General features: G+C 42.4%; 1 protein-coding gene and 2 long non-coding RNA genes across 4 annotated transcripts; 2 read left to right on the top strand and 1 right to left on the bottom strand.

Moving 5' to 3' along the window:
- Positions 1-3,506: 3,506 nt before the first annotated feature.
- Positions 3,507-4,461, bottom strand: LOC122045675. Its single transcript, XR_006130075.1, has 3 exons — positions 3,977-4,461; positions 3,789-3,890; positions 3,507-3,560 (listed from the first exon to the last, which is right to left on the bottom strand). It is a non-coding gene; the product is annotated as an uncharacterized LOC122045675 (long non-coding RNA).
- Positions 4,462-12,113: 7,652 nt separating this feature from the next.
- Positions 12,114-13,750, top strand: LOC122045608. Of its 2 annotated transcripts, XR_006130058.1 has the most exons (4): positions 12,114-12,378; positions 12,539-12,788; positions 12,881-13,120; positions 13,223-13,750. It is a non-coding gene; the product is annotated as an uncharacterized LOC122045608 (long non-coding RNA). The 2 variants fall into 2 exon arrangements; XR_006130038.1 differs by having other exon boundaries at positions 12,539-13,120.
- Positions 13,751-15,667: 1,917 nt separating this feature from the next.
- Positions 15,668-19,625, top strand: LOC122052323 (zinc finger CCCH domain-containing protein 53-like). Its single transcript, XM_042613805.1, has 9 exons — positions 15,668-16,119; positions 16,262-17,320; positions 17,393-17,575; positions 17,684-17,869; positions 17,966-18,009; positions 18,092-18,379; positions 18,467-18,572; positions 18,642-18,845; positions 18,949-19,625. Exons 2-9 carry the CDS (start codon positions 16,323-16,325, stop codon positions 18,980-18,982), a joined length of 2,043 nt encoding a protein of 680 aa, XP_042469739.1. The 5' UTR covers positions 15,668-16,119; positions 16,262-16,322; the 3' UTR covers positions 18,983-19,625.
- Positions 19,626-21,087: the final 1,462 nt, after the last annotated feature.

Here is a 21,087-nt window from a genome sequence, read left to right as displayed (position 1 = left end):
TGCGATAAGACGAGAGGATGGTGACTCGAGCATCAGGTGGTGGGACCGAGTCGACATCGCTTCGAGTCGGATAATAAGGTCTGGAGCAAAACTGGGGTGCTTCTGAAGCAGAGTACTCTGCCAAGCATGCCAAATCCGCCGGAGGAGCTGCCTCCCGACGTGAAGATTGGGCTTCGCCTCCTCGATATGCCCGCCGACTAGACTGTCCCTCGACTGACCCTCACAGGCCGAGCCTTCACCGACAATCTCTGCTCTGGTGCCCCGGCAGTTTGCAATAAAAGCAAACTGACTGTCCCAGAGAGCAAGCTGGGGTGAGGTGATCTCTGGATCCACATCTGAAACAATGAGTATCACCGGAAGGTGGTTGCCGGTTCTGCTGAGAAAACCGGGAACGTCCTGAAGAAGACCGCCCTGATTTCTGAGGCCTACGAGACGCCCCAGAAGAACTCTGACCTGACTGTCTGCGACTACTCTGAGGCTGTCCTGTCGCCTGAGTCTGCTGGACCTGCCCTGATGTCTGACCCGTATGCTTTCTTTTCCTGTCCGGATATGCTGTCTGCCGAGCTAACTCTATCATCAAAGCTCGATTCAATGCATCAGAGTAAGATGAAATCCCTAATCCGGCAAGCTGTACATGCAGATAACCATCCAATCCTTGCATAAACTACATCATGCGAGTTCTGTCCTCCGCAACTAACTCTGGACAAAACTGAGCCAACCGGAGGAATTCAGTATTATACTCGGTCACTGAGCGATTATTCTGCCTCAGACTCATAAAATCCTGTCGGCGAGCCATCTGATAGGACAGTGGAAAGAAACGGCTCTCAAAAGCCTCTCTGAACCTGGTCCATGTGACGTTGCGCTCACCAATAATAGAACGCTGAGTAACCCACCAGGCATTAGCTTCATCCCGTAAATGGTAAGCAGCCAGCTCTGCTTTCTCCCACTCGGAGCAAGCCATATAGAAGAAAGTCTGCTCCATAGTCTCTATCCATGACAGAGCCATACTCGGATTGAGATCTCCGCGAAAAAGAGTGAAACGAGTCTTCATCGACTCAGCCAATGCTGGAATCCTAGCTCGTGCAGCGACAATATCAGTGAGCTGTGTCGGGACGGCTGCAGGAACCGACGGAAACACTGGAGCTGATACTACAGGTGGTACCACGGAATAAACCGGAGGAGGAACCCCCGATGCTGCTGTATATACCGGAGCATAAGCCTTCGGTGGTACTGACTGGGGAACAAAAGTGGTGGCAGCTGGAGGTACGGTAGGTAATGGTACCGGATATGGTGCAGCTGCTGCTATGGGGGCACAGGTGCCACCGGTGTCGGGTACCGAGGTCCGTGGCGGTGGTGCCGGAGTACGCGAGGTCGCCTGAGCAAATGTCTGCACGCCAATGGTACACCGATGATACCGTAAATATGGTAGGAGTGGATACCGTCGTTGTGGCCAAAGTAGGTATCTCTACAGAGCTATCGGGATTTGAGAGCCCGATGCTCCTGCTGCATCCCGAGTCCGTCCAGGCTCACTAACAGTGGCATCTCTGGCATATCCAGAGATCCCGTGGTCCTCGCACGTGGTCGTCCAGCACCACGTCTCGCAGCAATACGAGTAGATCGTCTCATATCTGTTAAATTAAATTATAGATATCAATACCAATATAACAAACATAAAATAACAACATACCTATTTGCCGTCTGGAGATGTTCCGTCGCTGTCCAGTCCCCAATTTGACCTCAAAATTCCGAACGTACATATCGCCGGAAATCCAAATAAATCCGAAACATAACCATATCGAAAATCCGATAATGCCCAGTTTGACTCGCAAACCTGGCTAACCCAAATATCCAGAATACCAACAACAGGTATCCGATAAATCTCTAGAACACCCAAAAGCAGGTATCATAACCCGCTCTGATACCAAATAAATTGGTATCAGATAAATCCCGAAAATCCAAAATACGAAATAAAAGATCGTAGAACTGTGCTCTGATACCACTAAATTGTCACGCCCCAGAGGAGTCCCTGTCCGAGAAAATTTCGACAGCATCTCCCCTGTACGGTGGACAATCTGAAACTTTTCTACATCTCACAAATACCTCAGCCACAGGCGGCTGGAATAATAACAACAAAATAAAACATCACCACGCAGTTATATATAATCAAACAAAGTAGTAATACTCTGACTAAAAAATCACCCTACTCAACTACACTCGTAAAGCTCAAAACCGACGAACTCACCTCTTCTGCCGTCCAGGCAGGCACGTAGTAGAAAAACACATCGAATAAAAATCCATCATCATCACAAAAATCCATACAACAACCAAGTATCCAAACAAACCAAGTCCACACATAATCAATAAATGCAAAACTAAACTAAATGATATATAAACCATCGAGGTCTGCAGAGATCTAGCACTACGTGCTGTGGGGACTAGCGACTGGAACTCCCTCCTGACAGCATCAACCTGAAAATAACAACAATGGAGGCGGGGTGAGTCCAACACTCAGCAGGTACAATTGATATGCAAAGTAAAGAAACAACAACTAGCACTAATCATGCGTACATTCTCCTGATAAGAAAGATAAAAATGCATCTGAAGTAAACAGGAGAATACTGTACTAACCAGGTCCTGAGTATAAGGTTAAACAGTCCAAGGGATAGGGAAAATCTTGTATGCATGTCAAACATAGGTATCCAAACAATATGCAGCATATAAATACAGCAAACACAAACACAATCAATAAATGCATCATGCATATGATGCCAATGATGCGTCCTGGTCACCCCTGACGCCAGTCGATCATCTCACACAATAGTGAGGCCGAGTGGGTAGGGTTGTGACAACCGTGCACTCTGTCGTCACTACTCCTGATGAGTGACCGAGTGGACGGGATGCTGTCGGAGTACACCTATCCTTCTACCCCAAATCATAAATGGGGGAGCGCAATGCTCTCAACTCCCGGTACACAGTGACGGGGAGGAATCCCTGCCGGATAACACGTTGTGTCACACTACCCATGAGCGGACCAACGGTACCTAACAGAGTCCCTGCTGCAACACACTCTGCCTGAATCGACCACTAACCCATGAGTGGTGGTGTGTGCAGATCCATGTAACTGGCGATGTGCTCAACAATAATAGAGCGGACTATCGCACAGCATGCAATCATGCAAATGATGCATGGCAATAACCATATAAACATCCTGACCTAATCCATATATATAGAAAAGTGCACCCTAGGTCAACGAATCATATCGAATCAAAGGTACACAGAATGTATAAAAACCTAGGTCCTGAACATGGTGAAGCATGGTATATCACTACCCCCTATAAGCATGTATAAATAGGTAAAATATACATGAGATGCAAATCAAACAATCAATCAAGCACGTACCAAGATTTGGGTAGTGATTAACCGAAACAGATAAGAAATACAATTGATGCAATATGTTAATTTCATTACTAAGCATATCAAAGAAAAAAAGTCAAAAGTACCCGCCTCCGAAAATAGAAAGGTCCAATCCGACTCCGAGATACTCGTCTCGTGTCAAAATCCTGTATCAAATAGATATGCGATTCTTTAGCTAAATTCCTATAAATAGCTAAATAAATTCTTTAACTCTAAATTAGGGCAAACCCTTAATCCATAAACCTCGACCAAATAGGATTAGCTTCATAAACCCTAATTCGATCCACTATACAATTTGATTTAGATCTAAACCTAAATCAACTTGAACTCTTCCAAATACAAACCTAATACCAAAACAAATTAATACACCTTACCTCTACTCGCAACCGATGTTGATCCACAACTAGGGACAGTCCTGCCGAAATGAACAACTACTGCTGGAGACCAAAGAGTTGCTGCCCCACTTAGAGTTGTTGCTGCCAACAATTACTTAATTACTACCGAAAACCAGCCACACTATCCTGATCAAAAACATAAATCCAAAACCAAGATCAAATTTTACCTCAACTGTGACCTAATTCCACCAAGAAGATTGATCAGGAACAGAAGAGAGACGGCACAATGAGGTCCTTCAGTGAGGCTCGGCCCTAACAACACAAAGAACAGAAGGAAGAGCGTCGGCAATAGGCTCGGTCGTCGGCGGTGGTGGCACCAGAACTCCACAGCGAAGGGAAGAGAGGAAAAATCGGCACTAGACTCGGTTGCCGGCACAAAGGAGGCGACCGACGGCACTTCTCCGGCAGCGTTGGCTATGACGGCGACGCAAGGTGGCTAGGGCACAAGGGAGACCGGCGGGGTCACGATCGGGGACCGAGAGCCGACGGCCAGTGATCGGGATCTCACGGCTAGGGCGACGGGCAGTGGCGATGCTACTCGGGTCGGCGGCGCGCTGCAGACCTAGTTCCGTGCGGAAGAAAAAACTCGGGAGAGAAAAGAATAAAAAAGGAAATGGGTGGCGGCGAGGAAGAAACTGTCGCCGGCGGTTAGGGCAAGGAGAAAGGCTGAGAGGAAATCGGCGTCGGGGAAAGGCTCGGGCTCGCAGGAGAGGAAAAAGAAACGGGAAAGAAAAAAATAAGGAAAAAGAAAAAGATTATATAAATATAAACATTTCCTCACTTAATTGGGGTAGCCTAAATAGGCTTTTTCCGGACCTCGTTTTTATCCCCGTCAACTCGTCCGTACGAGCTCCGAAAAAATTCCCGAAAAATTTTCAAAAATTCCGAAAAATTCCCTTATCAATATTCGCCTATTTTCCGGTATTTTACAGCCTTACAAACGAAGCCTACGATTAGAGAAGATGGCGATGTTTCACTTCATACCTAAAATTACAAAATTATGTCCTCTGTCTAGTCTCATACATGAGGACATAACACACTTGAAAACCAAAATCTAAGAAATCATGAGAAGAAGTAGACAAAAGATCAAACAGAAAGGAACAAAGCAGGGGAGTAGAAAAGGAGCTTCATTCAGCAGGGGAGTAGGAAAGCAGTAATTTTTCCTATGAAAAACAAAATGAAGGTAACGCCATCTTCCATAGAGGGCACGAGAATGGACCAGCCAAAAAAATATTTTGCCCAATAATCACAAAACCAAAGATCGAGCTTCAAGAAACCCTCGAATCCTTGCGTGGATTGAGACAAAAGCAACCTCGAGACAACGGTGAAACGACTAATTCATAAAGAAGATCCACCGAAGCGAAGCGATCTAACTTGTCTAGGTGAAACGAGCACACCGCAATGATGGATCGAGCAGAGGAATCATAGAGCTATGCCACAGATCTCATCTAAGGTTCTCTCCGCTCCCTCATTTGCTTTCCCCTTCGTCGACGCAGGCGAGGTCTTCTCCAGATGGGATGATGGTGGGCACCTACCCGTCGTTCGGCCTATCCCATCGAATGAGAGGGTCAACGTTGCTCCAGTGTCTTTGTGACCGGCGAAGGGGAGGTTGGTGCAACGCAGATGGCACTGGTTCAACTACGAGTGGGGAAAATAAAGTTATGCAGCTTCCAGGACGACGACGGTGTGGTTGGACGAACAAGCAAGGGCTCCGTGTGTTGATCCTGATTGGGAGAGGAAGGGGCGATCTAGGAAGGGGAAGAGGGAGATGAGGAGAGCAGCGGCGAGGAGGAAAGTGGTGGTGACGGCGCGATATAGGTTTAGGTTTGGAGGGAAGAGTGAATTGTTGTAAATTTTGGTTAAGTATTGGTGGAAAAATTATATTATTTTATTTTGGTTCATAGACATCGGGTTTTAGAAACCGCTGTTAAAATCGGTGTCTATTAACAAAAAAAAGGCGCTCATAGACATCGGTTTTTGGAAAAATCGGTGTAAAATACTCAAAGGCATCGGTTTTTGCTTAAAACTGTTGTTGTTCCACCGATGTCTATGAGGGTTTTTCTTGTAGTGATATGGAGCTGTTGTTTCATGTCTGATCCCATGTTCAGCACACAACTCAGTGAATGGTGACACATATTCATCGCCTCGGTCACTTCGAACCACCTTAATCTTTCTATTAAGCTGGTTTTCAACCTCATTCTTATAGAGAGCAAATTTCTCTATAGCTTCATTCTTACTTTTGAGGAGATACACATAACAGTATTTTGTGTTATCATCTACAAAAGTGATGAAGTATTTATTACCACCACGTGTTGGTGTACCTTTTAGGTCGCACACATCAGTGTGTATTAGGTCAAGTGGTTCATTACTTCTTTCAATATGTTGAAAGGATGACCTTGTCATTTTCGCTTCAACACAAATCTCACACTTGTGTTTTGGGTCAAGGTGGAATGTAGGTATGCTTTGCATATTAATTAATCTACGCAATACATCGTAGTTAACATGTCCTAGTCTACCATGCCACAAACACGAAGCCTCAAGCATATAAGTGGAAGAGCTTTCAGTTTTATCTATCTTAGGCCTAATCGTCATTACATTGAGCTTAAACAACCCATCATATACATAGCCCCTTCCTACAAACACTCCATTCTTGGACAATACAACTCTGTCCGACTCAAAAACAATGTGAAAGCCATGCTTGCTTAACAGAGATCCGGACACTAGATTCTTTCGAATCTCCGGAACATACAGCACATTGTTCAGAGTGAGATCCTTGCCCGAGGTCATCTTCAGCACCACTTTACCTTGGCCCACGATGTCCGAGGTTGCTGAGTTCCCCATGAACAGTTTATCTCCAGTGACTTCCTCGAAGTTGTGGAGCAGCTCATTGTTGCAGCACACATGTCTGGTGGCTCCAGTATCGATCCACCATTGCCGCGGGTTTGAACCGATCAAGTTCAACTCAGAGACCACAGCGCAGAGGTCGTCCATTTCTGGTCCCTTATTCAGGTTGGCCTCTTGCTTCTTCTTCGGCTTTCTGCACTCCGAAGATTTGTGACCCACTTTATCACAATTGAAGCACTTCCCAGAGAACTTCTTCTTGCTGATGCCTCCTCTGGGTCCCATCTTGGAAGACTTGGGGTTCTTTCGTTTCGAGCTTTTACCGTGCTCGACCACGTTGGCTTTCACAATAGCTTGAGAGAACAGTTTCCTCTCTGAACTCTTGTTGTCTTCTTCGATGCGAGGTCGAACAATGAGTTCCTCCACGTTCATCTCCTTCCGCTTGTGCTTCAGGTAGTTCTTGAAGTCCTTCCAGCCTAAAGGCAGCTTCTCAATGATAGCAGCCATCTGGAAGGTTTCACTCAGAACCATCCCTTCTGAGTGGATCTCATGCAAGATTACCTGAAGCTCCTGGACTTGGCTGATTACTGTCTTGGATTCAACCATCTTGTAGTTCAGGAATTGGCCCACGATGAACTTCTTTGCCCCTGCATCCTCCGTCTTGTATTTCTTGTCCAAGGACTTCACAGCTCTTTAGTCGTTCTCTTCATGCTATACACAGCATACAGCGAGTCGACAAGGCAGTTGAGGATGTAGTTTCGGTAAAGGAACTCAGAATGAGTCCATGCCTCCACTGTACTGATGGTCTGTGCATCAACATCCTCAGCTCGCTTGGGAGGGTCCTCGGTCAAGAACCGAGCCAGGTTGAGCGTGGTCAGGTAGAAGAGCATCTTCTGCTGCCACCTCTTGAAGTTCAGTCCACTGAACTTCTCTGGCTTTTCCCCATGGTTGATTGACACAGTTCTAATCGGGGCTGAGGGGGCCTGCACGTGTTGAGTCTGTTGCACCTCAACATTTGTTCCATGGCCATCTCAACAGAAACGACTCTGTTTCAAGGAAACTGCTACTTGCAGGCCTTGGTCAGCTTGCCCGGTCGGGATTTTGCCCGACTTTTCTGCTCTAAACAGACCTGGTCATTCTGCTCTAAACAGACCTGGTCTTCCTTTCTGTCAAGACCCGACCGACCGATCGGCCCAACCTGCCGATCCGACCTCATCTTGACCGCTCTTCTTGGCCGATCTGCCCTCTGCTCGGCCGATCCGCCCGCTCGGCAACACAGACCAGTGGCTCAGCTGATCTTCTTGCTTGGCAATTCTTCGGCTTGGAGCAGAAACCAGCCCCTGCTGGTAGCCTGAAATTATCCGCTCAGGTCATCTCTACTGTAAGTTGAATTTAATTCAGTGCAATTTAAATTCAGCTAATACCCAGTAAAATCTCCGGCAACAGATTGTTTGTTTCTAACAATCTTGAAACAGATTCGCCCCCACCTCCGGCTGTGCTTCGAGGCTTATTTGGGTGGTCTGTTTCCCAGGATACAACGATCTGACCGTGAACTCCACCAAGCACCGGTCGTCACGGCGAACTGAGTGGTACCCGAATGCTACCGTGGGCAATCTGCCGAGCAGGAGTTGCACGACAGAGAAGGGGAATGAGGAGGAGAGCTTCTGCTTGCTTTCATTGTGTTATCTGTGTAACCTTTTGCCTGTGGTCGCAGCCTCCTTATATAGAAGCTCAAGACCAAAGGACAACATTAATGATCAATTAATGATCATTAATCAACGCCAGCTTTTCACTTGGCCGTTTTGATTATGCATTAATCTTTCTTTAATGTATCCGTTACACAAGCAGCAAAAAGATATATGTGACAAAATATTGGTTGTTCCGCTTGGCCAAATTTTGCCCCGACCGGTCCGGTATTCGTGTGCGCAGGTCGCGCTCGAGTCAACTTGGTTTAGTGCAATCCAGGCCCTGGATTTGCACCCCCCTGCGCACCCATGCGTGAGAGAGAGTCTCTCCCCATGCATTTGTTCACATCCTCAATATATGTGAATCAATATAAACCAACAAAGATGCCAAGAAACTCCCAATGTGGGACTAAAGTCCCATGCACAATAGAGCTTCTCTCTTCCTCCTCTTCTCCATTCACACTTATTCAACAATCCCCCACATGAATAGAGATAGGGTATGTGATAACATTCAGCAGTCGAGTCAAGTATAGGATAGGTAGGTTTTACCCTTTGAACCTTCTCTTGTGAAGATCTGGTTGCTTACTAGCTGACAGTAGTCACGATGTCCTTGAACTATACTGTCGTCTGTGTAAGCAGTGACAAATCTCACCCAAGACTCTCCCTGATACAACTCAGTTCTCATGAGTGTGTTTGTTCTTGGCCATGAACACGCCTGGTTCTGTGAGAAGCTTTAAGAATTGTGCCTCCAATTCTCTTCGAAGCGGCCCCACTTCTTTCTCACATCGGTGATCCCTCAAGAGTTACCATCTACTCTTTTTGATCATTAAAAGCCCATCAGTTTATCCTACTCTAGTCACTATTTCATTGGGCTACCCCCCACAGTGTGTCTAGTCAGTGCAGATTAGTTGTCCCTTTGAACCTAGTTCTTGGGATCTCCAATCAGCATAGGTTGGGTGTTCTCTGCACTGATCGCTGGCATCGGCATCAAGCACATTCCTCTTGATGAGCTTGCAACTAACTCTCGATTTAACCCCTTGGTTAGCGAATCCGTTAGGTTATCCTTTGACTTCACATAGTCAACAGTGATAACTCCCGTTGAGAGTAGTTGTTTAATGGTATTATGTCTACGATGTATATGTCTAGACTTACCATTATATAGATGACTTTGTGCCCGACCGATTGCTGATTGACTATCGCAATGTATGCAAATCGTCGGCACTGGTTTCGACCATCGAGGAATATCTTCTAAGAGTTGTCGTAGCCATTCATCCTCTTCACCGCACTTGTCAAGAGCTACAAACTCAGATTCCATCGTGGATCTGGTTATTACGGTTTACTTAGAAGATTTCCAGGAAATGGCTGCACCTGCTAGAGTGAAGACATATCCACTCGTAGACTTAGAGTCTTTTATGTCAGATATCCAACATGCATCGTTGTATCCTTCGATCACAGTAGGATATCTCGTATAGTGCAGTCCATATTCACGAGTATACCTCAAGTACCTCAGTACTCTTGTTATCCCTTTCTAGTGCTCAACACCGGGATTACTCGTGTATCTACTCAGTTTGCTTACTGCGTAGGCCAAGTCTGGTTGAGTACAACTCATCAAGTACATCAGACTTCCAATCACTCGAGAGTACTCTATCTGCGAGATACTTTCACCTCGATTTTTTGATAGATGCTGACTCGTATCTATCGGCGTTCGTGCCAACGCAGTATCACCCTTGGTGAATTTATCAAGAATCTTATCCACGTAATGAGACTGACTAAGGACAAGTCCTTCTGTCGTTCTAAGAATTTTGATTCCTAGAATCACATTAGCTAGACTCATGTCTTTCATGTCAAATCTTGAGTTCAACATATCTTTAGTGGATTTAATTATCTTATCATTGCTCCCAATGATAAGTATGTCATCTACATAGAGGCACAAGATGACATAGTCACTCTCTGTGACTCTCATGTAGACACATTTATCATATTCATTGATCTTGTTAGAACCGCATAGTAAGGTCATAGATGTATCAATTGCTAATGTTAGAACCGCATAGAAAAGTCATATTGTTGAAATTACTGCCACCTGAGAACATGGAGAATAACAAAAAAAAAACTAAAGACGAAAATTAGAATGGCGCTAGGATGTGCTAGCATTGTCACTCCGATACTCAAATAAGAACCAATGGAAAGGTGGAAAATATGAACCAATGAATAATCGAGAGTTTTAGTATTAGAAAATCTTCCCTCACCTTATGCTTCTCCCTTCTTTTTATGCTACCTTTGATGGCCCTTTACCTTCTTATGTATTAAGGATCATTTATCACTTTTATTGGTTTTACATTTTCTCGATGTATTAATGATTATTATTAACACCATTGACTCTTCATCTTCAACATTATGATAGTCGACGCTAAAAGCATATTAATTATGAAATATAAATGGGGGAGGACCCATCCAATAAAGCATTAGATCACTAGGATGGAGAAGGATTTGAGCTCACATTATCAACACGATGGAGCCATCCTCAATTCGGGAGAACTAGAACATATGACCTTGGCATAGCCACTCGGGACAATCTTGACATAACCAGTTGGGAGAAAGGTAGGAGCATTCGACTAGGAACATTCGATTGGGAGTGGTGTCGTCTGACTGGGAGTGGTGCCTCATGCTTAAATGATGCTCGAACGATCATCGGAAGGACTAGAGCATATAACCTTAGCATAGACGTTCAGGAAAATCTTGGCATAACCAGTTGAGAGAAAGCTAGGAGCATTCGACTAGGAACACTCGATTGGGAGTGGTGTCGCCCGACTAGGAGTGGTGCTTCATGCTTAGATGATGCCCGAATGACCATCGAGAGGACCCGAACATGACCTTGGCATAGCCAATCGGAGCAACCTTGTCATAGCCGATCGGGACAACCTTGGCATAGCCGGTTGGGTCAAGTTATCTTCGTCTTGACTCTTGTCCTCCACATAAGCATATATCTTGATTTTTGATGAGACGCGTGGAGGCTCCACCATTCTAACACATCATGCTCAATCTCAGATCAAGTTGGTATAACCTGTGAGCTGGATAGGTAAGCTCCATCCATTAGGTCTGCTTAAATCAATGAAGTTAACTCGATTCACTCTTCTAAGTCAACAAATCAAATTAATTTGATTAATCAAGTCAATTAGATTGACTTGACTAGCAAGATGAATTAGTGGCTCGGTTTGTCTTAACAAGTTAATCAGGCAAATTCTGCTTCCATTATTTATGCTCATGAATTTGAGTAACTAGTCTTGTCAAAAAATATTTTTTCCTTCGACATGTTCAATCTTCTTGAAAATAGAATTTAGAAATATCCACTTTCAGGAGATACTTAGAGCATTAATTACTTATGCTTGAAGGAAATTTCTCTTCCTATGAATTTGTTTTTCTATGAGTAGAGAAGGAAAAGATCTAATCATTAGCAGGTAGTTACATATGCCTTCTGAAATTCATTAAATGAGTTTAGAAACATATTAGTCTAGTATTCTATATATTACTTCCATTGCTTGTCCTTTTCAGCAAGAAGAATCTACAGGAGTGAAAATGACTTCATACCCAACACCTAATTGGATATTTGGTGGTTTGCAATATTATCTTTCAGCTTAATTGAAGGAATGTTTCCTGTATTTCTATCATTTGTTCTCTTCTGATGATAATGTGCTGATCTGTAAAGAAATGGTTGGCCCATCAACCTTAGATGGAAACTTTAATTATAAAATGACAATCCAACTTCTAATCTTTTGTGGGCGAGCTTCTTTTAGTTTCATCCAACAAAGATTTCTTAAATCTTCACCTGAACCTGAGTATTCTTTGTTTCCTTTAATTATTAGCAGGTCTACAAGTCGTCGAGGCATCGATGATTGTCCATTGTTGAATGGGAGGGTGTGTTTGTGGGAACAGACAAACAGACAGATTTAAGTCCGATGAAGATCAATCTAACAAAGGGAACAGAAGGTGGCAGTGGAGGTGGCTTTCATAGTCATGAGATGGCGCATTTTGCCACTCGTGTGGAGGTGGATTCATGAGTTTTTTTTTTTAACTCTATGAAGTATCATACATGCTTTGATCATCCTTTTACCTAACAGTATTTTTCCAATTAAAAAAGACAGAACTATTTTGTACCAATATTTGAACATCTGAGACTAAGTTCCTATCATGGTTTGCAACTTTCAGAGAGATTGCAGCTCTCTCCACCAACCTCCATGAGAAACAATAAAAGAAGAGAAAGGAGGACAGGAAACAACTGTTTCGGGCCTTTAAAATCTGGTTGTCACTAGAATTCCAGCTGATGTCCACATGGGAGGAGTCTGCTTTGGAGTTCCCCCTTCCTTGATTGAACTTTCGCATCTTTTCTTATCAGTCTGTTCTCTGGCACCTGCAAGATGTCTCAATGGACAGCCCTCTCAGGCAATCAAGCATAAAAGTAAATGGTTTTTTGCACATATTCTCTCAGCTGTGGGCACCAATCTGATATGTTTTGGTTTTAATTTTCTGGTGGATTGTCACACTTCCCAGGACTTTAATGTGTTTTGATTGATCTTCCTCAACCAACACGATTTCTGTAGGAAACAACATACATAGAATGGATAAGCCTCGGTCCTGGCTTGAGACTGCTTAACTTGTAAGTGCTGTAGCTGGGGGAAGACACTGACTGACATTCCCACATGGTGCTGAATCAGTGGAGCAGCAAAGGCTTGTGGTACAGCTCCACTGCTGCTTGAGTAAATAAAAAATACACACCAGAAAAGAATCCAGGTTATTTAACTCAGTATAATTTAAATTTGACTAATTTCTTAAAATTTCTCATAAATTATCCAACATTTCTATATTTTTCATTTGTTTTTCCACATCTCTCAGTAACACGGGTAGATGACCGGTCCATTTTATACGTTACAAAGCTCTAACGGCAAACAGACAGACTTGTAGAAATTTAATATGCCGTAAGGAAAAATCTCGGCCCGTGGTGGGGAATGCTGGCCAGTAATGCAGAACAGAGCCAAATCATGCAGAAAACTTGGGTACGAACTTACTGCTCCGCTCTCTTACTTGTACTGGCTAAAGGCATTGCCTGCGCAAGTGTACACTTGAACACTGTCATTACTTAAAACCACTCTTTATTTTTGAAAAATAAAATAATCTTTAACATATTTTTTATTTTATAATTAAAATTATTATTATTTTAATTTAATCATAACTACTCATTCTAAATGACTTGATTAATTTTTAAAATTATAGTAAAAGAATACATATGAATAATCACGATAAAAATAGTTATTTCAGAATATTTCCATCAAACATATGACTTTCTTTTCTTTTTCTTCTGCTTATTTCTTCTTCTCAAATGGCTCGTTCCATGTTTCGTGCACCGGCAAGCGGCAGGACTTGCGGAAAGGGAACTATTTTCTTTTTATCTTCCTTTAAGACACATGATTCAAATTCAATGCTTCTTCATTACTGCAATTTTTATTTGTTTATTTGTATCTACTTGATTTTTTTTTATTTGAATGTAATCATTGTTTACACTAGAGTTCATGAAGCAACAAGATATACCTTCAAACAAGAAGCCATATCATTGGTTAAATCATTTGAATTTAAGATTTTGATATTGGTTTTTTTTTTTAAAATTGAGTTGATTAAAAAACTAAACTCGATTCCCTAAAAAGATGTTGCTGTTTTTTTTTTTTCAATTTCCTAATCTTCTATTGACCGTCATATTCTCAATCTCCAACACATTAAGAAAAAAAACAATCTATAAAGACTCTGAAAAGGAGTATCATTTTTTAATCAAGATATAATTAAATGTTAAAAGAATAACAATTATGTGTAATTTTTTCAATAAAATATAAAAGGATTTTTTTTTATAAAACAAAGTAGTGACATAGAACTATGATGTGATCTATAATAAGTATATATCATGTTTTAACACTCAACTATATTTTGGTAAAAAACAATCCTAATTATATAAAGATTGCTAATAAAGAATCATAAACTCCTCTCTTCTTTTCCCACTCTCCTTCTTAGAGCTTTAAATAAATCTGATGTTCATCAATAAATTTGATATTCAGTTTGATAAAAATTTATTTATCTTCATTTAATATACATAAGATCAATTAAACAAATAAATTTGAGCAACTTGTTAATATTCATAAACAATGTCCGTGAACATTGTTATGAACTATGTTCATTAATAATTTTTTTTATTAAAATACTAAATAAATAAAGACACTTTTAAAATGAACACATAAATTTGAATTATCAAACTCAATAACCAATCAAATAATCTAAAGTTTCAAATAATTAAATAAACTTAATTGAAAGTTCGATAATATGTAAACAAACTAAACTCAAATCAAGTTGATAAAAAATAAATTAAGTCAAACTCAAATAATTAATAATTTAATTTATTTTAAACTTGACTCTACTTGATTATTTTATCAAATAAATTTAAATACTAAAAATTTAAATTGGCTTAACTTGTTTACAATCTTAATTTTCTTTTTCTGTTTTTTCTTTCTTTTAAGCATTTCATTTCTTTTATTTTTCTTTCACACACTGCAGACTAAAGAGAGCAATCACAAACTCCACTCAGCCTAGGCCAACCAAAGAGCTGTCTTGTCTTTCTCTAAGACAGTCATTTTGGGTCACACGCATAAAATATAAACCTTTTCAATTGAGTCAGAGAGTATTTTCCCAAGAACGACATCCCCTCCGGGGAACAATCCATTGTCAGCACTGGAATATGCATGCCTTCACTTCCAGCGAATTGGTCAGGAAGGGGAAGAAATTGGATCGTCCAAGCTCCCTTCATCCTCCTCGGTTCATGCATGTCTCATATCTCGGCGCCAAAAGAATGGTAAGAAATGGAAATGACATGGTTAATTAGGTAAATAGATTAACGAGACAATGACTGAAGGGCATCTTCATTTAATTCCAGCAGAGCAAAGGAAGAGGAAGAGTCCAAACCTGGTTACGGTGCTGTGAAACACGTGGCCTCACTGCGATTCTACAGTGCAGTGATTAAACGCCGAGCACAACAGTAATAAAGTCAGAAAAAACAAAAGCTGCTGCAAGCTATGCAATGGCTAATGGCTAATGGCTAATGGCTAATGCTGCTCTGACTTCCTCTGAACCAAGACAGGCCCATGCATCCTTCACCAAGTCTGATATACCCGGACCAACTTGATTTGAACTTCTCCTGTATCCACAGTGAGCATCTTTTACAATTTTGAATCACCAGTTTTTCCTTCTCCCACGCAGGCTCCGGCGTCGAGATTATGGAACTAATATCATATTTATTGAGGCGCGCGTCGTCAGCTCCCGTTGCAGAATAGTAATTGTGGGAGTCTACGATATATATTAAAACTCATCAGTAAAAAGTTGGCAACAGCGACGGCGAAAGAACAATGACAAAGGGAGGAGAGATGGAGTGGAGGGGTCGCCTGACCATTCCAACACCATTTGGATTTGTCTCGGGGAAGAGCAATTAGGGTATTTAGAGAGAGAGAGAGGCGAACTGTTTGAGATCTAAGATCTACCCCTTCTCTGTGATCAAGGCGCAGAGCGGAAGCGCGGAAGCGTAGAGGGGAACAAACAAGGCTATGGCTCTGGTTCGATTATAAAATAAGGTCGAAGAAAGTTTCTTGTGTTTCTTTGGAAATGAGGTCGCTTGAGAACTGCTGAAGGAGAGAGGGAGGAGGAGGAGGAGGAGGAAGAGGAAAAGGAAGCTTTTTTATTGGCGAAGAGCGAGTCTCTCGGTACAAGCTTCTGCTTTTTTTTTGTTTTTCCTCTTTGCGCTTTACTTCTTTCCGATGTCTTTTAATGGCAGCAGCGGCCAATAGGAGTTAGCACCAGGCTTTAATGCTCTGTCGCCCTCTGTTATGTTGTTGTTCCTTGTAGGTTGCTATAACAGGGGAAGTGGAGCGAGGAAGCTGCTGCTTGCATCTATTTGCTTCGAGCAATGGACGCCTACGAGGCGACGAGAGTAGTGCTGTCGAGGATCCAAAGCTTGGACCCGGAGAACGCCCACAGGATCATGGGGCTGATCTTGCTGCAGGAGCACGGCGAGCAGGAGATGATTCGCTTGGCCTTCGCCCCGGAGACGCTGCTCCAGTCCGTGGTCTTGAAAACCCTAAAGGAGCTGGGTCTCGCACCGCCCTCGATTCCCGGAACCCCTTCCGGCGATGCCTCACCGTTGCTCCTCCGCCAGAACTCCGCCTCGCGCCTGCTCGCGGCCTCCTCGCCATCCTCGTGGGCTCCGCCCCCCATTTTCTCCCGCTCCAACAGCGGCATGGGCGGCGGCGATGGTTTGAGTCCGTCGTTGGATGAGCACCAGAGCTCTGACGAGCTCGTTAGCCCCAATAATCTCGGCCTCTCGCCCTTCTATGGCGGCGCCGACCTCATTGATGATTTCCACCTAGCGGACCAGTTGTCTTTCCTCGGCGACCACGGCACAGCTCCCAATTCCAGCCATGCCCTTTCCGTCGCTGCGAACGCCGGCAGGGGCAGCGATGCGTTCAACCGGGACATCGATGGCCGGAGCCCTATCGGAAACGGCGACGGCGCGATGCTCCCCAACAGGATAGGCTGGGGCATCAACAGCTACCACCACTGCCGAAGCAGCTCCGCCGCGGACATTTGCCTCGGCGACCCGGCCTCGGGGTACGGCTGGAAGCCGTGCCTCTACTTCGCGAGAGGCTATTGCAAGAATGGAAGCGCTTGCAGGTTTCTCCACGGACTCCCGGAGGATGTCGCGGCGGATAAAATGGACGCGGCGGTGGAGCAGCAATGCCAAGAGCTTCTGCAAAGATCGAAGAGCCAGAGGATAGGCGATGTCTCGCATCTTATGGCGTCCGCCTTCCCCTTCTCACCTACCGGTTCGGTGCCGCCGTCGCCTTCGTCTTCCTCGAGCAAATGCCTCAACTTCTGGCTTCAGCACCAACAAAATGAAAGCCAAAGGTACCTCTTTTCTCGCACCTCACTCTCTCTTTCACACACACACACAGAATCAAGAATCTGTAATTACTACAGGGTGGCGACTGCGGCAGCGGCAGCTGCAGCATTGATGTTGGCTGGAGACGATTCCCATAAGTTCATAGGTACATCGAGAATGGAAAGAAACGATTTGATGACAAATCCTGGCTCAAGGCAGATCTACTTGACCTTCCCAGCTGACAGCACATTCAGTGAAGAGGACGTCTCCAATTACTTCAGGTTAGTTGGAGATCTTGCACCAATAAATACTTATTACTCTCGATGATCCCGGCCTCTCTTCCTTGTGCACAAAAACTCAAATCTTTGATCATTTACTTTTGTTTTTAGCATTTTCGGGCCAGTGCAAGACGTGAGAATCCCATTTCAGCAGAAGAGAATGTTTGGCTTCGTGACCTTCGTCTACCCGGAAACTGTGAAGTTGATCCTAGCCAAGGGGAACCCTCACTTTGTCTGTGATTCCCGGGTTCTCGTTAAGCCTTACAAGGAGAAGGGGAAGATTCCTGAAAAATTCAGGCATGCCCTCCTTCACATTGTTAGAATACTTTTTCTTCCTTGCATTTGGTTTACAATATTGTTCCCATTTGTCTCATTGATCTTTTCTTTCATCAGGAAGCAGCAGCAACAAGCTGAGAACTTGGACCTCCAACAGCTTGGTTAGTTCTTGCAACCAGTTCATCTTTCTTTAGTTCCTTTGTTTTGTTCTAAAGTTACCTTAATGCTATGTAAATGGTGCAGTGGGTACGCGGATGATGTTGAATAATGGCAGTTTCAATCAGGAACTACTACTAAGAAGAAAGCTAGAAGAGCAGCAACAAGCAGCAGAGCTGCAGCGAGCAATTGAACTGCAAGCTATGCGATTTATGGGGCTCCGACTCAACCTAAACAACATAAGCTTCTCATCTGCTCCAGCATCCATCAATTCTCCCTCTCTTACGGCCACACAACCAATTGGTAGTGTGGATAGCAGCAATAATGGTTCCAACATCTGCAGCAGCAGTAGCCAGGAGGATTCACTGAATGAGGGTGTGTTCACCTCTAATTGTTGTAGTTGCTTTTCCATCCGAACGTAGAGTTTTTAGCTTAAGATGATCCTTGTTTAATTTTATTCAGAGAAGAGCCTCAGTGTTGCTGAAACAGAAGAGAAATCAAATGGTGATGATAAGAATGCAGCTGCTGGTGAAACAAACCTCAATGAAGACGGCGATTTTCAAGAAAGGTTACTCACTCTTTTATCCTTAAGCAACAAAGCATAGCTGCTACAACTTGTTCTCATGTTTCGCTGCAGCGCTGATCATAACTTGCCTGATAGCCCATTTGCCTCCCCGGCCAAATCACTCTTCATGCTCGATTCACTCCCTAACAATGAAGATGGTACTTCTGTTGTGAATACAAGCAACAATCACGACCATCTAGTAGCCTCCACATTGCTGCCGATCACGTCTTTGCCTGACAAGCCCTCTCTAAGCTCATGCTTCCTCCACTTGCCAAGGTAAAACCACTAGTAACTTAAGTTTGTCAAAATAAGTCTCTGAGCTTGCATACTTCCAAGACTACACAAAATGCTGCTACAATACAATTGTTGTCATCATCAGGTTGCCCTCTGGCCATGGAGCTATTGGAATGTGAAGTTCAATATAGCCAAGGGGGAGTGAGCGAGCTCACCCCATCCATGTAAGACTCAGTCCAATATAGACTCCATTAGGGGATCGTGATCCCTCTCTTTTCTCTCTCAAACTTTTGATTATGCAAAAAAGATAGTGGAATATAGCAAAAGATAAGTTGCAAACGTCCCTGTGTGTGTTTCTCCCTTCTTTTTCCAGCAGTTTTCCATTGTAAGCTTCATGGGAAGGCAGTCTAGCCTACCATTTACTCATCCAATTCGCTACTCACATGCTTTGTACTAATTACTGTGATTTCCACCATAAGTGTTAGCTATATCACCACCCACCAAAATACGACAATCGTCCACACCAGGTACAGGAAACCCCAGGCAAGGTGACAGAAAGCCGCACTGAGTCCTGAAAAAGAATGGATAGGTTCAGCAAAAGAGAGCAGGAGAGGTGAAGAAGGACCACTGTGAGGTGAAGAGCCATGAAGGACCACAAGACGGAGCTGGAAGTTGTACATGCATGCATGTGATGTTCTGCGGTGATCTTTTCCCCTTGTTCGTCCACTCCTTCAGTGTTTTACGTTTACTGAACCAACCAATATTGTAGCGGACCTCAAAATACACAGAATTATTCACAAATAAATACTTTCTCTTCCCTTTTCTCCTTTTCTTTCCGTAAGTAAGTAGTTATGCTCTGTTCCTCGTTGTGTTCAGCATCAAATTAATTCTTACTCCTAAGAGGAGCAACATTCAAATGCTGAAAGGTTTTAGTGATGATGGAGTTTCTTCCAACATGGCAAGAGTGGATGTAAGGGTGCCAATTTGGATGGGTACGAGTTGAAATTTTTTTTTTTTTATCCAACCTGAATCGAACTTGAATTTAATTGGAAATTTCTAAATCCGAATCCGATCAACTTGATTAAAAATATTTTTTTTTAATTTTTATTTTAATACTGTATTATTATTACACTAATATTGATATTAATATATATAAAAATATTTTTTTAAAAAAATATGATTTAATCCTAAAAATCTACTAAATTTTAAATTCGAGTCAATCTGAATTTAATCCGAACCTGATCTGAAAATTTTCAATCTCATTCTGAATCTAAAAATATTTAATCCGAATTTAATTTTTTTCAGATCAATTTAGATCGGATATAAGATTAGATTTATTTTTGACATCCTAGATGATATACTTGACGCCTGAGTGGAGGAGACGCCATTGGATCAACAGGAAACGAACATTTCTGGTTTTGTTAATTTATTTAAGCTCATTACATATGTTAAAATAAACTAGATTCAATGAGAAAAATGCACTGCAAAAGGAAAAAAAAAAACAGAGGGAGAGGGGATGACAAAATTATAAGTTACTATTATTACAATCCTTAAGTTGCTGGCTGTTGTGCATTTATTGTGAGATGAAATATGATATATTTCTATATCTCCATTGGGTTTATTATTAATTGTCAAGCCACCGGCCAAATCTGGCAACTCGTATGGAGTAATGTCAACTTGTCGGAAATCTAATATTTTTAATAAGATTATTTTAAAATGATATAATTTTAAACAAAACTACTTTAAAGTGGTGTATACAGGTACTTTGGGTATATCATTATGGATAAAATATTATTTTGATAAATTTTAAAAATGGAGAGCGAACTTTTGATGAAATGGATAAGTATCAATGTTTTTTTTTTTTAATTTTCTGCCATGACTTAATATCTGTTGACACAATTTGTGGTCCCATATTTGTTGATATCCATTTGAAAGGAAAACCTCTTTTATTTGAATATATCAAATACTTATTGAACATGTAATAAATGATCCATCTAGAATGACAATGGTTATCCAATTAATCAAATATTTTGCCTCATGAATCTAATATAACTGCATCAATTAGTGTTAGTGGCTCTTTCAATTGTGAATTTGGGAGGTATCATCTATAATCACTAGAGGATTTTATTGGGAAGAGTGGAAAGTAAAATTAAAAAAAAAATTTATAGTGAAATTTTTTTTATCATTTATTTCATTAAAAATTTAAGAGGGAAGAAGAATGTAATTCATTAACAGATAATTTGAGAGTCAAAATTAATCATCTCAAAATCGAACGGAAAACAAC

Source organism: Zingiber officinale, chromosome 1B (genome assembly GCF_018446385.1).
Source record: "Zingiber officinale cultivar Zhangliang chromosome 1B, Zo_v1.1, whole genome shotgun sequence".
NCBI classification, from domain to species: Eukaryota; Viridiplantae; Streptophyta; class Magnoliopsida; order Zingiberales; family Zingiberaceae; genus Zingiber; species Zingiber officinale.
This window is presented reverse-complemented; position numbering and strand designations above follow the sequence as displayed.